Source organism: Elephas maximus, chromosome X, assembly GCF_024166365.1.
Source record: "Elephas maximus indicus isolate mEleMax1 chromosome X, mEleMax1 primary haplotype, whole genome shotgun sequence".
In the NCBI taxonomy this organism is placed as follows: domain Eukaryota; kingdom Metazoa; phylum Chordata; class Mammalia; order Proboscidea; family Elephantidae; genus Elephas; species Elephas maximus.
The window spans coordinates 55,712,985-55,729,709 of record NC_064846.1 but is presented as its reverse complement, the minus strand read 5'-3'; the positions used below and the strand labels follow the sequence as shown (position 1 = coordinate 55,729,709).

Genomic DNA, 16,725 nt, shown 5'->3' with positions numbered 1-16,725 from the left:
AGAAAACCAAAAACCAAGCCCGTTGCCATCGAGTTGATTCCGACCCATAGCAAGCTGAGATATTTATTTGTTCTGACTATTTTTTTCACTTCCAAAACCAAGACATGTTTGACGTAGGTAAAAATGGAAAATTCAAGAAAGGAAAAAAGTAGTTAGAAACTTGTGAAATGTCTACTCATGGGTAGCCACTGTTAAGAGTTGAATATAGATATTGTTTTCAGAAATTTTACTATGTAAATGTCACTTGTATACTTAAGGACAGCAATGAGATGATATTACTTACAATTTTCTGAACTGCTTTTTTCCAACAAACATCATATTATGAAAGTCAATCCATGTCTATCAAGATAAATCCATACAATAATAAAAGTGGCAGTAGAAACACTAACGGTCAATTTTAGAATAGAAATAATGTTGAAAATGGTTAGTATTTATTGCTGACTTCCTCTGTGCCCAACACTGTTGTATATGCCAAAGCTATACTTACTCATTCAATCCTCACAACAGCCTATGAGGAGGTGCTTTGTAACCGACTTTAATCATAGTGGAACTGAGGCACACAAAGCAATTTGCAAGGACAAAACTTGAACAAGGCTGTGTGGCTCCTGAGTCCATACAGCTACACAGTATACACTACCTCCTCTTGTAAGACCTTACTGTTAATCAGGGCAAAGCACAATAACAGAAACCGAGGTACTGTGATCATTAAGGTTATGTGTCACCTTGGCTGGGCCATAATTCTCAGTGGTTTGGCAGTTATGATGTAGCTTGTCAGTCGTATGATGATGTGATCACTTCCAGGATGAGATTTGATATAATATGATCACCTCCATGATGGGATCTGCTGTGAGTAGGCTATCAGTTGAAAGGGAGTTTCCTTGGGGGTGTGGCCTGCATTGAATGTATAAGTGGACTTCCTGGCAAGGTTCGTGGGCTTTTGCTTACTCTGGATCCTGCACCTGGCTCCCATTCATCTGACCTCCACTTCTTGGGACTTGAGCTAGCAGCTTACCTGCTGTCTTCCCTGCTGGTCTTGGGATTCACCCATCTCTGCAGCCTGTGAGCAATAGCCCTGCTGTCTGACCTGCCAGTCTTGGGTTCACCAGCCTCTGCAGCTATGTGAATCAGGAGAAGCCTCTATCCTGACCCATGGACTTGGGACATTCCAGCTTCTATAATTTCATGAGCCATTCTCTTGATTTAAATCTATATATAGATAGATAGATTTGTACACTTTAATGGTTTTGCTTCTCTAGAGAACCCAGCCTGAGACACATACCATGTTTGTTTGATTTTTGTCAGTTTACTAAGTATAAATTTAAAATCTTGATAATAATCAGTGTGACTTAGAAGATGGAGAAACTGGGCCTTGTTATACTGTGAAAGGGGCTCCCCCGACATCATGTCTCCCTTTCTGTACCTTGGGGATGGTCCTCATTCTAAAGCTGAGTTGCTTTCCTGTGGGTGGGGATGAGAACACGTAGGATTCCCTGCCATTCCGCATAATTGCAAGACCAATAGGTGTTTATAATAGATGTAAGAACAGATAACATAGAAAAGGAAATAAAATAACTACCCCAAAACATACTAAATAATTTCTTTTATAAGGATTAACACAGACTGGTTCCTATGAGGCAGAGGTTAAAGATATCCCAAATGTCCAACTTTTCTAAAGTACCTTACAACCCCATCATGTCTAACATCATCTACTCCTCCTCCCTTTAGTACTCTTCCTCTGGTCTCTGGGTTTTGTAAGTTACCGCAACATCTTACAGAACTCACAAACCATACATAGAGTTAAGTGGTTTATTAGGTAAGTAACAGGGTACAACTCAGAATCAGGAACAACTCAGAAGTAACAGGAACAACTCAGGATACAGTTCTTGATCGGGATAGCTTCTTCTTGCCCTCTGCTGTTGGGCCCTGTTCAGGGCCTTCTCGGGCAAGTGTTACAACTCTCAGCTCCGTGGGTCGGGAAGCCCCACCTCAGCTGTCTGGCGCCAGTCTCCTGGTTCCTGCAGTCTCGTGCTGCTATCGCTCTTGCTACTGCTTTGCAGCCATCTTGCTGTTTTCTGTGTTCCAGCTCCTCCTCTCTCTCTCTCGTGCCTCCTTTTAAGCCTAGCAGGATGGAAAAGATAGCTAATCTCCTTGTTAAGGTTTCATATATCTTATTTGCAGGGTCCCACCCCCACAAGTGCTCCACGCACCTTATTTGCATTAGCAGCAAGCAGTCCAATCCCCTTGATGGACCATAAGCACCTTATTTGCATAGTCCCACTATATCCTTGTGTGGGAGTCACAAAGATTATGGCTAGAAGGGCCATATTAAGTAATTCACTGCACCGCAGGCCACCCCCGGCTCTTCCAGCCACTGGCCCTTTCATACTTGAAGAATTAACTTCCCCCTCTGTCTTAATCATCTAGTGCTGCTATAACAGAAATACCACAAGTGGATGGCTTTCACAAAGAGGAATTTATTCTCTCACAATCTAGTAGGCTACAAGTCCAAATTCATGGCATCAGCTCCAGGGGAAGGTTTTCTCTGTTGGCTCTGGAGGAACGTCCGTGTTATTAAGCTCCCTTGGCCTAGGAGCTTCTCCCTGCAAGAACTCAGGTCCAAACGACATGCTCTGCTCCTGGCACTACTTTCTTGATGGTATGAGGTCCCCTTGTCTCTCTGCTCACTTCCCTCTTTTATATCTCAAAAGAGATTGACTTAAGACACTATCTAGTCTTGTAGATCTCATCAATATAACTGCTGCTAATCCATCCCATTAACATCATAGTCATAGGATTTACGGCACATAGAAAAATCACATCAGATGACAAAATGGTAGACAATCGTACAATACTGGGAATTATGACCTAACTAAGTTGAAAGATAATTTTGGGGGGCACAATTCAATCCATGACACACTCCCAATCATTTTACGAGTCCCAAATAGTCATTAACAATCAGTCCTTCAGTGGGGCGAAGAGTACTCAGGGTGAGGTTACTCAGGTACCAGCCATTCAGGTCTGCAGCAGGTATCCATTTGCTCTGGTCAGGTTCTCCAAAAGTCATCTCAGATTAACCCTTTCTGGCCTCTGATAAAATTTACCTGAGAGATTATTCCCTTGCTCTGAGTATCTCTTGAGGTATCAGTATAATGTTAGATTTCCCCTACGGCATTACCCGTTTATTCCTTCCTTTACCTTCAGTTATTATTTCTCCTTCCTTCCATTTGTCATTTATTTTTACCCAAACTTTTTCACCTTGGGAAAGAACATCAGGTTTAGCTGCTGTGCTAGTCCATATTGCTTATAGCAACACCAGTCTAGCAAGTGCCTCCCCCTCAATCCACTCCCATTCATGTTGGGTGGGGTTACCTGGGTATAACACTAGTGGGCTATCTCAGCCACTAGGCAATACAGCAGTATTCACTGTCAACCCCAATTTTGCCAGATGGGGGAAGGTACAATCCATCCCATCAGGCCCTTGAGAATTCTGGCATACAAGTTCAGGGGTATAGTTACAGTCTCTTGCTTAGGGATCACCCCTGCTTCCAGCGCCTGCAGCTGCATCCCTGGTCCTGGGGCTGTAGCAACCAGCAGGAAATAAGTAATTTTAGGTGACATGGGGAAAAACTCTACAGTGGCACCAGCGTCCTCCCCCAATCCCTCTTCCCCAGATCCCCCAGAGAAGCGTAGCAATCTGTCCAGTGGTGATCCTCCCTTTGCCCTCCACATGTTAACTGTGAGCACATACTCATGAAAGCATGTGAGCCAGCCCTTCATGCCTTTATCTCCCTCTGTTTTAGATAACAAATGTTTGAGTTGGCCATTCCAATTCTCTATCAAACCATTACTCTGAGAGTGGTGTGCAACATGGTATGTCCATTTACTATGATGTTTCTTGGCCTGTTGCTACACCCTGTGGGCTGTAAAGTGTGTTTCTTGGAACAGTATCTTTTGTTCCAATCCCTTAATGGTGTTTTTGGCATTTGCATCTGTCACAGGATATGCAAAACCCAGTCCACAGTAAGTATCTATCTATTCCTGTGAGGACCCATTTGTAGCCACCTGGTGCCACAAGTGTCATTGGTCCAATATAATCAACTTGCCAGCTATGTGCAGGGCCTTCCCCCCAGGAAATCTGCCCCATAGGTATCTGCAACCTCTGTCTTTCATGCTGGCAGACAGAACAGTCCTTATTGGCATTTTGTGCCTCAGAGGGTGCAAGAGGGATGTTTCTAGATTCAGCCCATCTCTGTATTGCTGCAACACCCCCATATCTGCCCATTTCATAGACCCCATTGGCCAACTCACATGAGTGTAGCAGCAGACCCACTCGATGCCTCCAATAGCCTTCCAATCCAGGAAGGGCCACAGGCTCCTCCTCCCGGTGCTATATAATTTTATGGGACCATGGACCTATATGTAGTCGGACATTGCCTGAACTGACATTATGTGGCACATGGCTATAATTCACCGCGCCACACATACCACCCACAAAAAAGCCCCGGTAATGTTTTCTTCAGGATCATATTCTTCCAAAAGATTTCTTATGCAGGTATTTATATATTTATACATGTGTGCATGTATTTATATTTTTATGTACAAAAAATAAGATGCCACCTTACATTCAGTTTTGTAAATTTCTTGTCTCACTCACCAAAAAAAAAAAGCCATTGCCATCGAGTCGGTTCCAGCTCATAGCTACCCTATAGAATACGTCAAATTTCATTGATGGTGAATAAAAATCAGCCTGTATCATATTTTTTCGTGGCTGTAAGAATACAATTGGCCAATAAGGATACAAAAAACAGCTAAAATTTATGATGTGCCAAGTGCTTTTTATGTATTGATTCTCCAGGAGGAGAACTCTCCTTTAGTAGGGAGGTGGACATCTCCTGAGGACCCCCGCTGTGTAGGCAGGCTCGCATAGGTAAGTGAGGTAGGATCTAGGTATGAAACACATGGGGAAGGTGAGGGGGCACATAATGCTATTGTTGAAATAATAGTTCCCACTATCTTCTCTGCATGCTTTCTGAATACAGTTGCCCGTGTTCCACTACCCACTCCTACACCTCATGTTTTTCTCAAGGAAAGAGGTGTGCCCTCTCCTGGGAAATGGCTGACTTCAAAGTTGGGGGGAGGGGTATTCAGACAGGCTGTGTGTCTGTGGGGGAGATGGCGGGGAATCACTGGAGGAGAACCAGACAGGTGGTAGGCATTTAACATGGCCTTGAATATATAAAAGCTAAAGTTATAACCCGTGTCATGGGTGTTGGGCCATCTGCTAATCCCTCTGTTTCTTCTTTTTTGTGTCCTGTCTTTCTGTCTATCAATAGCTCTGTCCCTTTCCTATAGATGTCTGTAGGGAGCCATTCTCTTGGAACTTAAGAAAGAAGACAGACTATTAACTTGGATCCAAGGTGGGTATGAACATGAGTACCCCCGTAGACTGGGTGTGGGGATTGCCTGTTGGCAGTCGGGTGAGACCAGATCACATCTTGGACCATTGACTTCCAGCTTTCCAGACACCTCTGCCCTCGCCCATTTGTGTACAGGAAATGGGGGCTGGTGAGCCAGGATCATGTCTACGGAGTAATTGGTAGATACTAGGGTGGGAAATGGGGAAGGAAGTGATGCCAAGAGGGTCCAAGGACGTCAGCTATGTTGCATAACCAGTGCTGTAGATTTGGAAAGGCAGATGTTCTTTGGATTGAGAGACCACCCTTGTGTGTCTTTGCCCATAGATCTGCCTGTGGATCTGCTGTAGAGCTTGTGAACTTTGGAAGCAAGGAAGGAGGGGAGAATCGCACCGGATCAGTGCAGGTTGGCGTGAGAATGAGGCCTGCCTGGGTAGACCTGTAGGGGAGTGTTTGGTGTACACCAGCATGGGGTCAGAAGGGCTGGGTGCTCCTTAGCCTCTCTTGCTCTCATCTCAGCAAGCTTTCCCACAGTCCATGCTCCTGTTTGATGCAGAGAAAAGAGTGTGTAGGGCCTGGGCAGGGTATTGTTTGGGAGTAGTGAGAGAGTGGAAGGGATAAAATGAGGACGCAGCTTTTCTACTGATCGACTTGTACCACACAGTCAGTCTCTGCTCTTTCTTTCACGTCTCTCTATGTGACTTTGTGCATAGAGCAGTACAGTGGGAAGAGACTCAGAGACCCGTTTCATTCTTCCAACTCAGGTCCATCTGCAGTGCTGGCTGTGGTGGCCTTGGAGTGGCAGAAGACCATCCCTCTCAGCAGGTCTGCACCCAGGAGCCGTCATCTTCCTCCAGCCTGAGTGTGCCTCTGCCCTCTGTCTGTATCATTAACAGAGGCTGTGTGTCACGGACTCTGTGACTGTTGAGCCAGCAATTGACTCTGACTGTTCCTTCCAAGGCTATAGCCTGACCCAGTGAAAGAGTGTTAAGGCACTGACCTGAGACACCTTGAGTTCTAAGGCCGATATTGAATAGGGCTACATAACAAGACTTCAGGCATGCCTGAGAATAAGAGTGGAACCCATGCTAAAACTAGGAAGGGGACTGGCGTAAAGGCTGAAGCAGAGAGGGAGGCTACTGGAATAGTCAAGGCCAAGGCAGGGTTTGAGACAGATGCAGTAGCAGAGAGGAAGGGAGTGTCTGAGGCTAAGGTTGTAACTGAGATGAAGGCAAGATCCCTGTCAGAGCCTACGGCTCTGGTCAAAGGCGTGGCTAAGGCCATGCCTAGATCCTGGGCCAGGTCAGGGGAGGAGATGAATACAGACTTTGGTCCCAGGGCTGAGGATGAGGCCGCTGTGGTATCTGGTTTTTCTTGTGTGGCTGAGGAGAGTGCTGCATCTGGGGCCAGACACAAAGATGAGACTGATACTGATGCCTGGTTCTGGGCTGGGGAAGAGGCCAGTATCGGTTCCTGGTTCTGGAACAGGGAAGAGGCTGGTGATCAGACCAAGGCTAAAGACGAAGGAGAAACTGATATTGGTGCCTCAATCAATACTGAGGAGTTGGGAATAGAGGCTGCTACTGGGGCCAGCTGGAAGCCTAGGCCAGGGGCGGAGGAGGGGGAGGAGGAGGAAGAAGAGGAGGAGGGGGAGGAGGATGAAGAGGAGGAGTGGGAGGACTACGAAGAGGAGGAGGAGGAGAGCAAAGTCGTTATTTGGAAGTGGTTCTGGGATGGAGATAAAATTAGTTTTGACCCTAATCCTAGACCCTTGTACCGGACAGTTAAGCCCCGGGTAACGTGTGAAATTGAAGAAAGAAATAGGCCCAAGGACTGGTCTGAGGTAACTATCTGGCCCAACGGCCCTGCTGAAATTCCGGCATCGTTGGCATCTGGATACCAGGTCCCATCGAGGACAAGGCCTGTTTCATGTACTGCCCAGTCCTCAGCTGAGAAAAACACGGGTTCCCTGCCTGCGGCAGAAGCCGGTCTTCATGAGGGTACTTCCATATGCCTACAGTCTATAGACGCGTACCCATTTGATTCTGAGACTTGCACTCAGGCCATAGAGAAGATCAGAGGGCAGATCAGGATCAGGGAGCTGAATGGGATTAGGCCATTTCCTTGCCCTTGCAAAATGGAATGCCGCCTGAATTCTGAGGACTTTGAAAAACTTGTTAGCTTACTTAAGTCAAATGCTGATCCTGTCATTCATAAAATAGCTCAAATTGCGATGGGTATCATCAAGGTTCATCCCCTTGCCCAACAGCTCATTAATGAGATGGGTGTGCTGACTGTTATTGAAAGCTTGCTCCATTTTCAATTCCCAAACATGACAAGAAAGACTGAAATTACTCTGAATCCCATTTCTGTGGAGCAAAGACAACGCAGGAGTATATTACATGTTGTGCATATGTGTAAGGAAACCGTGTCTTTTCCCTTGAACTCACCTGGTCAGCGATCTGGATTAAAGGAATTAGGGCAGCTGAGTGCTGACCGTGACCATCACTTCATTGTTGCCGCTTACCTTCCAGAGCTTTCCCGTATGCTATCCCTGGGAAATCATAAAACCAGAAATCTGGTTTTGAAAGTACTTTTGAATATGTCTGAAAATCCCATTGCAGCAAGAGACATGATGAATATTGAGGTATTGTCAGCATTAAAACTCATCTTTCACCAGAAAGAGGCAAAAGCCAATCTTGTTACTGCCGTGGCCATATTTGTTAATATAAAGAAGCATATCAGAAGGGGATCGATTGTAGTTGTTAATCCCGTGAGTTATAATGAACTCAAGGCCGTGTTCCGTGAAGTTAAAACAATTATTGAAAAATCGTAAAATGAGCCAGAAATAAAAGAGAAAACTTGGAACAATCTCCAAACTTTAATAGGCTGTATGTTCCCAAAGAGCCTTGTGGTTATCACCATGTGCACATTATAAATTGCATCTTTAACATGATGTTACTTGTGATAGCCTCTGGGTTTGAGCTAGATCATATTTGGATATCAAATGAATATTACCCCTTGAGCCGAAAATACCTGTTGATCTTTATCCTGTCTAGTTTGGGAGATGTGTAGCATCTTCCATAAGGAGATCATCAACCAACATTGGAAGTAAGCTAGCTTGTTCATTAGTATCTACATAGATCCATTTGTGGCTTCATGTGGCAAAAAATGAAAAGCAAAGCAAAACAAAAGAAAAAAAAACCCTTGAGTTTATAGTCTAGTTGCAGAAATAAGGCATATACACACAGAAATATAAGCGCCAGTACCGACAGCGTATATATGCTCGTAGCCAAACGTGCCCTCTTGATCCTTAAAGGAAGCAGGGATTGCTACAGTGTAGACTGTTTAATGTAAAAGGAATAACTATTTTCCCTATTCCACCTGCATCACACAACTCCTTCTACAACACATTAATGGACCTGAGTCTCAGTCAAAATGTCGTGTTAGTTTATTTAATTTTTTTATCTCGGTACCACATTTGGAGTTCTCATATTGTCAGGCTATTTGGTTTATGTCAGTGTCATCTCTTACAGAAAGAAAGGAAGGAGGTTTACAGGGGAAACGTTCCCGAGTGCCTACTCTATGTCAGACACTTGTTGGCACCACATTTTACAGGTTTTTTTTTTTTCTGTCTCTTTCTCCCGATGATCCTGTTGGATAGGCTACTAGTATTTCTTTTTATTGTAAGTCATTAATCTGGGTACTCTCCAATGAGAATCCGAGGGGTTTAATTTTTTCCTACATTCCCACAGCTGGCAGGTGCCATAGCTGTTTTTCTGGTAATCATGTTTGTTTGATACCGAAACCCACTCTCACCACACTGCCTTATAGTCCCCCTTCACTTTTTCCCACGATGGTCTTCAAGGCTCAGGAACTATTTGGTTTTAATGGCTCAATTTTGCTGTGGATGATGTCCCTACCGGGCTTGCAATTCTTAACATTTAAATTTCTCCAATCTGGCCATGTCAGTTAGGCTTTTGGCTCCACCTGGCTGGAGGTCAGGAGAAAAGTCTGGGATGAATAGATGGGTTTGGCCCAACAGTCGACCCAGAGCGGCAGCTGTCTCAACCCACAAGATGGTGATTTCTGGAAGTCTGTATGGTCCAGAAAGTATTCCCAGGAGTTTGGCCTGTGGCTGAGTTCTGTAAGTCTTATGGCAGGAAGTACAACCCATGGTCTGAGCTAAAGAGAAAGATTCTGTGTGTGAAAGTATCGGGTTATACGCTTTAAGACTTTTACACAGTTAAATGAAATCATGCTCTCAGTGCTGTTTGTAACATGCTTTTTCCCAGCAGTATATTGTGAAAATCTTCCATGTCAATAAATGTACTTATACAGCATATTTTTGAATCGTGTAATATTTTGGTATGTAGTCTCCCGATTTTTTCTTTCCATATTTTCTAATATACATATGAACACATTTATTCTTTTGCAAAAATGGGAGAGTGGTATTCTGCAACTTGCCTTTTCCTCGTCATTATTTTCCTAATTCATTATTGTAGAGATCTGTCACATGCTTTTTATTAATAGCTTCATTGAGGTATAACTGACAGACACTAAACTGGTCGTATTTGGTAAGTTTAGACATATGTATTCACGCATGTCACCATCACCACAATCAAGATAGTCACCATATCCATCTCCCCCCAACAGCTACTTCATACCCCTTGGTAATCCCTCCCTCCCAACGCTCCCTTCTTTGCATCCACATAGTTTTCATTTTCTATGATTTTATATCAAAGGATTCATACAGCGTGTACTCTTTTTCTTTTTTGGGGGAGGGGTTGTTACTGGCTTCTTGCACTCAGCATAATTATTAGACATTCATCCATGTTGTATGTGTTAATAGTTCATTGCTTCAAATTGCCAAGTAGTATTCCATTCCGTGGTTATACCACATTTTGTTTATTCTCCTGTCGAAGGACATTCGGGTTGTTTCCAGCTTTTGGAGATTATTAATAGAGGTACTGTAAACATTGGTAGACATATGCTTTTATTCCTCTTGGGTAAATGCCAAGGAGTGGAATGGCTGGCTCATATAGTAGGTATACATTTCACTTTTACATTTTCCTAAGTCGCTGTGCCATGTTACATTACCACAAGCTGTGTGTGAGGGTTCCGATTCCTCTCCATCCCTGCTAACACGTGATGTTCTCAGTCTTTTTTCATTTTAGCCATATGGCGTTGTGTCTGTAATTTGCATTTCTCTAGTGAGTAATGATGTTGAACATCTTTTCATATGCATGTTTGCTGGAGACTATGTGCAAGTCTTTTGTCCGTATTTACTTCTAAAAGTTTTATAGTTTTAGGTTTGACATTTAGGTCTATGACCCATTTTGAGTTAATTTTTGTGCATGGTGTGAGTTACGAATCAAAGTTCGTTTTTTGCATGGCAATATCCAATTGTTCCAGCAACATTTACTTAAAAGACTCTTCTTTCTCCACCGGGCTGCCTTTGCACCTTTGTCAAAAATCAGTTGTCCATGTATGTAGTGTGTATTTCTGGACCCTTTCTTATGTTCCATTGACCTACTTGTCTATCTCGATGCCAGTACCCCACTGTCTTCATTGCTGTACCTTCATAATAAGTCTTGAAACCAGACAGTGTGAGTCTTTCTACTTTTTCAAAGTTATTTTGGCTATTTCACCTCGTCATTTCCATATGCAGTTTAGAATCAGCTTGTCAATTTCTACAAAGACACATGTGGGGTGTTTGGTTGGGTTAGATTTGAATCAATAGATGAATTTGGGGGAGAACTCTCTTCTTAGCAATATTGAGTTTCCTGATCCATGAACAAAATATATTTCCCCCCTTTTTTTTAGACCTTCTTTAATTTCTGTCAGGAAAATTTGGAGTTCTCATGTGACATGCTTTCTAATAGCTGCAAAAAAAACAAGTCTTTTATATGGCTATACCACATTTAATCGGTCCCTTGGTGATGAGTGTTTAGAACAACTCACAGAACTCATAGCAAGCGCTATACTTATGATCTCAGTTTTGTAATAAAGGATACAAAGCAGGATCAGCACAAAGAAGAGACACACAGGGCAAGGCCTGGGAAGGTTTCCAACATAGAGTTTCCATGTCCCAAACAGGGCACGTCACTGAGAGCAGATGTTTTTCACCAACCAGGAAGCTGGTGGAAATTTAGTGTCCAGAGCTCCTATTGGTGGTCTCCTTACGTAATGCAAACACCAGCCCCTCTCCCCTGAGGTTGGTTGATATCAGGAGGTGATCATGAGGTGAGTTTCTCGGATCATGTCATCCTGAGGTGATTATCACGAGGTAGGGTTCCTCAGACCTAGCCGTTTCCCAGCCCTGAATCTCCTCTCTGGTATAACCTTCCAGGTCTTGAGTCCTTATTGAGGACTCTTTAACCATTAGGGAAATTTCAAGGTTTTAGGCGTTCTCTCTCAGGAACCTCAAGCAAAGACTAGATTCTTTGAGTAAGGTTAAATTCTAAGCCCTAACCCCCTTATTGCTGCCCTTCCCATGTGCTTTCCAATTTAAGGCCCTTGGAAGTATTACCAAACTGACAACCAGAAAAGTTGTACCACTTTATATTTTGTGAACTAAATTTAAAGAAAGAAGAGGAGGAGTTAACTGTGCTGACAGGGTATTACAGAGTTCAGGATGTGAACTCTGTTAGGGACCAACACTCGAGCAACAACCACAGTCAGTAGACTAGCAAATGGTAGGTACAACATGAGACCAAAAATAGGGGGTTATTAGTGAGACAAGTGCAAGCTTTGCAGTGAGCTGAGCTGCTTCCCAGATACAGTTTTATGAAGCGCATATAAAAGTATTTCCAGTTCTTCAGATTAAAGAGATTGGTCATCATTCCGGACAACAGGCTCGAGAGCAGCATCATAATCATGAGCTGATAAAAGTCTTCAGTCAAGCAACATGCAAATTTTGCTTTCAGAGATCTTAGGGCCCCCTTAGCTTATCTCTAGAGGCCTACTCTCAGCTGGATGCTGTTCTGTCCTCTGTCAATAGGTCTTCTGAAAGTGTTCTGCCCACCTCTCTCCTAGAGGTTCCATGCCCTTCTTAACAGTCACTGCCAAGGTTTCCCTGAAAGAGAGGACTACTTCAGAAACCTGCACAATGGGACAAACACTTGTGTATGTTGAACATCTCATTTAGCAAACTAAACTCAGCGGCTCTTGGGTTGGAGCACCCAAAATAACCAAATCATCAAGTTGGTTCTGACTCATAGCGGCTCTATGTACAACAGAACCAAACACTGCCCGATCCTGCACCATTCTCACAATCATTGTTATACTAGAGCCCATTCATTGTTGCAACCACTGTGTCAGTGCATCTCTTTGAGGGTCTTCCTCTTTTTTGCGGACCCTCTCCATTACCAAGCATGATGTCCTTCTCCAGGGACTGTTCCCTCCTAATAACACGTCCAAAGTATGGGAGACAAAGTCTCTCCATCCTCCCTTCTAAGGAGCATTCTGGTTGTTCATCTTCCAAGACAATTTGGTTTGTTCTTCTGGACGCCCAGGGTATATTCAATGCTCTTTGCCAAAACCATAATTCAAAGGCATGCATTCTTATTATGAATAAAAAAAAATAGGAGGCATTAATCTTTTATCATAACCATCTATATTCTACCAAATGTGACAGTGTGTCATGAGATTGATTGTACTCCTCAAAAACATCAAAATGTAAGTGCACATGAACACTATACAATAGTCCCCATAGGAAGCCATACCCTTAAGCTGTAATCAATCAAAACATTAGGAACTACCTTTAAAACCAGTGTCTCAGTCAAACAAAGACACCAGGCTCATTACTTTATAGGCACAGCTTATATACTTGATATTTCTGCTCTCTAGATCAGCGTTGCCCAACCTTGACCACATCAGGGCATACATAGAAAATGATAAGTCTTGTACTGGGGTAAACAGACAGGTCTGCTCCCCGTTGAAGGCGCTGCCCCAGCCCCTCTAGCCGCCCCAGTCCCCACGGCAACCACTCTGAGCACCTCGGGAAGCAGCAATCTGGCACACCTGTAACCCATTCCCAGCATACCAGTGGGAGGCTCTGCTCCAGGTCAGTGGTTTCCAATCTGTGTTCCTTCGAGTCCTAGGACTCCTTGGAAATGCCTTATAGGGCACTGAAGAGGTTCAGGAGGAGGCTCAGTGGGTTGGATCTGTGTGCTCCATCCACCTTCAATCAAAGCAGCTTAGTTTTGGGTTTTGTGGAAAGGTGTATTTGGAAAAAGTTTTCTCCTGTTAAAAGTTGTGAGACCACTTCTGTCTTTCAAAGGAACTTTATGTCTTATTACTAAACTGTCTTTGTGCATATTGCTACCACTGACAATATCAGTGTCTACTGACTCTTTCCAGTTGAAGGAGATCCAAAAGATTCTTACTCAAAAGATTTAGGCTTCACATAATTTATTGAAGGCCCTGGATAGAACTTTCCAATATATAGCCTGAGAATTGACATAAATTCCACTTTTGAAGAAGTAGGTCACCCACAGGGCAGGCCAAAGTGAACAGTCGTTTTGAATACAAGCCCCAGCTTTATTATTTGCTGTGATTTTAGTGCCAGGGTTCTCGACTCCCTTGCTTTTATTTTCTTTCTTCCAAAGCCAGAACTCTGCACACACACACACACACACACACATTTATGCAAGTGTTTCTATAGGTAAAATTTGCAGGAGTAGAATTTCTAGGTCTCCAGTTGGTGAACACGGAAAAAAGTGATTCTCAGCCTGGGTTACATTAAGATCGCCTGGAGAGCTTTGAGAAAATACTCCTACTCAGACCCCTGCTCCCAGACATGCTGATTTAATTGATCTGGAGAGGCACTTGGGCCTGGAAATATTTTGGAAACCTCCCTAGGTAATTCTAATGTGAGGTGTAATTTCAGAACCACTGTTGTAGAGAATCAGTCAATCTCATCTACTATTGGAGGTAGGAGAATCATTTCCTATAACCCCTTTGAATGGTTATTTGCCAATATCTGTTAAAATATATAAATGTCCATATGTTTGAATGAGAAATGAATTATTTTCTATTTATACAACAGAAAAATCCATAAAAGTGAGCAAAGGTATGTGTGTATGTTCATTGCAATATTGTTTGTAATAACAAAAAAAAAGAAATATCCCAAATGGACATGAATATATTAGTTAAATAACTTATAATATTTCCATCACATGGGATATTATACATTAGTTTAAAATAATGAGATCTATATCTACTAAAGCATCATCTCCTTTTTGAAAAATAATGGTTTAAATGCAAAGAGGAAAAGAGGAATGACTTAGAAAAAAGGTTAAGTGATTGTAACTAGTGGAGGAAGTGAAGTTTTTAAAATTATTTTTACTTATTTTAAAGGTTTCTTAGGCGAATTGATAAAACTTGTGTAATAAAAATAGAAACGTAAGAAAGAAGACCTGATCGGGAAGCATGTTCTACAAACAGATGTGCATATAGTCACAAAGAAAATATTAGTTAGGTGACACTTCTTTAGGAATGAAAATTATTATTGGCGCAAGATGCGCAGTCCAATTTCATGCACCAATATTAGTCTAGAAATCACAAAACATCGCCAATGGAGAGGTGTCAATGTAGGTGAGCCAAAGTTTACAGCAGTCCTCCAAGTGAACCAGGTATGTATGTAGGCAAGGAAGAATCTTCCCTCATCAAGGCGATTTGGTTGTTGTCAGTTGCCCCCAGTCGATTACGACTCGCGGTGACCCCATACATTGCAGAGTAGAACTGCTCCATACGGTGTTCAAGGCTGTGACCTTTCAGAAGCAGATCACCGGGACTGTCTTCCTAGGCACCTCTGGGTGCGTTCAAACAGCCAACCATTCAGCTAGCAGTTAAACACTTCTTGTTAATAATAAGAGCTGATGGTGCACCTTGCACTCAACAGAGCTTCTTTCTTTCTGTCAATAAATTAGAGTAAACAACAGAATGTGTTTTTATTTTTTTGGTTTTCTTAACTATTTTGTCCACAATTAAAATAATCCCTTGACTTCAATAGAGATTCTTTTCTTCCTTCCTTTCTTTTTTCCTCCCTCTTTACCTCCCTCCCTTCCTTCCTTGTTGTTGTTAGGTGCTGTCAAGTTGGTTCCGACTCATAGCTACTCTATGTACAACACTACCCAGTCCCTCATAGAGTTTCCAAGGAAAGCCTTGTAGATTTGAACTGCTGACATTTTGGTTAGAGCTGTACCTCTTAAGCACTATGCCACCAGGGTTGAGGACAGCAAAAAAGATAAAGACCTTCAACGAGATGGATTGAGACAGTGGCTGCAACAATGGGCTCAGGCATTATAACAATAGTGAGGATGGCACAGGACCCGGCAGCGGTTCATTTTGTTGTACATAGGGTTGCTATGAGGCGGAACCGACTAGAAGGTACCTAATAAAAACAACAACAGCAAAGAGAAACATATATGCAAAGTGTGCACCAATCTATTTACAGTTAATATCTGTGGGTCACAGTGAAGAGATCTTATAGATTGGAGATGCAGAACTATTCTCCAAGCAGCCTTTTTAGTGTTTCAAAAAAACCCCATTACCATCGAGTCGATTCGGACTCATAGCAATCCTTTAGCACACAGTAGGACTACCTCATAGAGTTTCCAAGGAGTGCCTGGTGGATTTGAACTGCCGACCTTTTGGTTAGCGGACATAGCTCTTAACTAACTGCTATGCCACCAGGGTTTCCTTTTACTGTTTAGTATTTTCTAATTAAGCAAATTTGTTGAGAGAAACACTTGAAAATATCTAATAACATTTATAAAAAGATTCACGTGTGTGTATTGATTTAGAAAAATGTTCACAGTATAATGTTATATTTAAAAAATACAACTTTTGACTTGACAGTTTATCTGTGTATGTGTGTTTCTGTCTTATACTTTCCTCAGCCTAAATGTGTACACATTCTCATTTGCAAATTTATTTTCTCCTCATTCAGGGGATGGACTTCATCACTCAGGGGATAGAGATTGCTTCCAGGGAGTGGAAAGTTTGAGAAGGTTTTGGCTGATGTGGAGGCACCCAGGCACTGCCTCCTTGTCACAGTGCCTCAGGGCCTGATACTTTCAGAGCTACAATTCTGGCTCCGACCACTAGGGGGACTCTATGTACACTGAGTAATTTTTTTTTTTTTTTAAAGAAAAAGGCATTCGCACCCCCCCTCCTGCCAATCTCATTCCAAAGACAAACCAAAGTCTGTTATTTCCTTTATAGATTCCAGGTCTGTTTTTTCATATGTTGTCTCTGGGATGGCTGTAGTTATTTCCTGACATTTTCAGCTCTTTCTGATATT

At 42.8% G+C, this 16,725-nt stretch overlaps 1 protein-coding gene across 10 annotated transcripts in view; it reads left to right on the top strand.

Moving 5' to 3' along the window:
- LOC126069623 (protein BHLHb9-like) overlaps positions 1-9,725 on the top strand; it is a 283,683-nt gene extending 273,958 nt beyond the window's left edge. For 5 of the 10 annotated variants that reach the window (XM_049873213.1, XM_049873212.1, XM_049873206.1 and 2 more), the window contains 3 exons: positions 5,334-5,417; positions 5,742-5,820; positions 6,179-9,725. In XM_049873213.1, the coding sequence (XP_049729170.1) occupies positions 6,475-8,250 (1,776 nt within the window). In that variant the 5' untranslated portion in view covers positions 5,334-5,417; positions 5,742-5,820; positions 6,179-6,474 and the 3' untranslated portion in view covers positions 8,251-9,725. Of the gene's footprint in view, positions 1-4,860; positions 4,928-5,333; positions 5,418-5,741; positions 5,821-6,178 lie in introns of those variants that run through there. The other 5 variants (XM_049873220.1, XM_049873207.1, XM_049873223.1 and 2 more) reach the window with 5 other exon arrangements.
- The last annotated feature ends 7,000 nt before the right edge of the window (positions 9,726-16,725 follow it).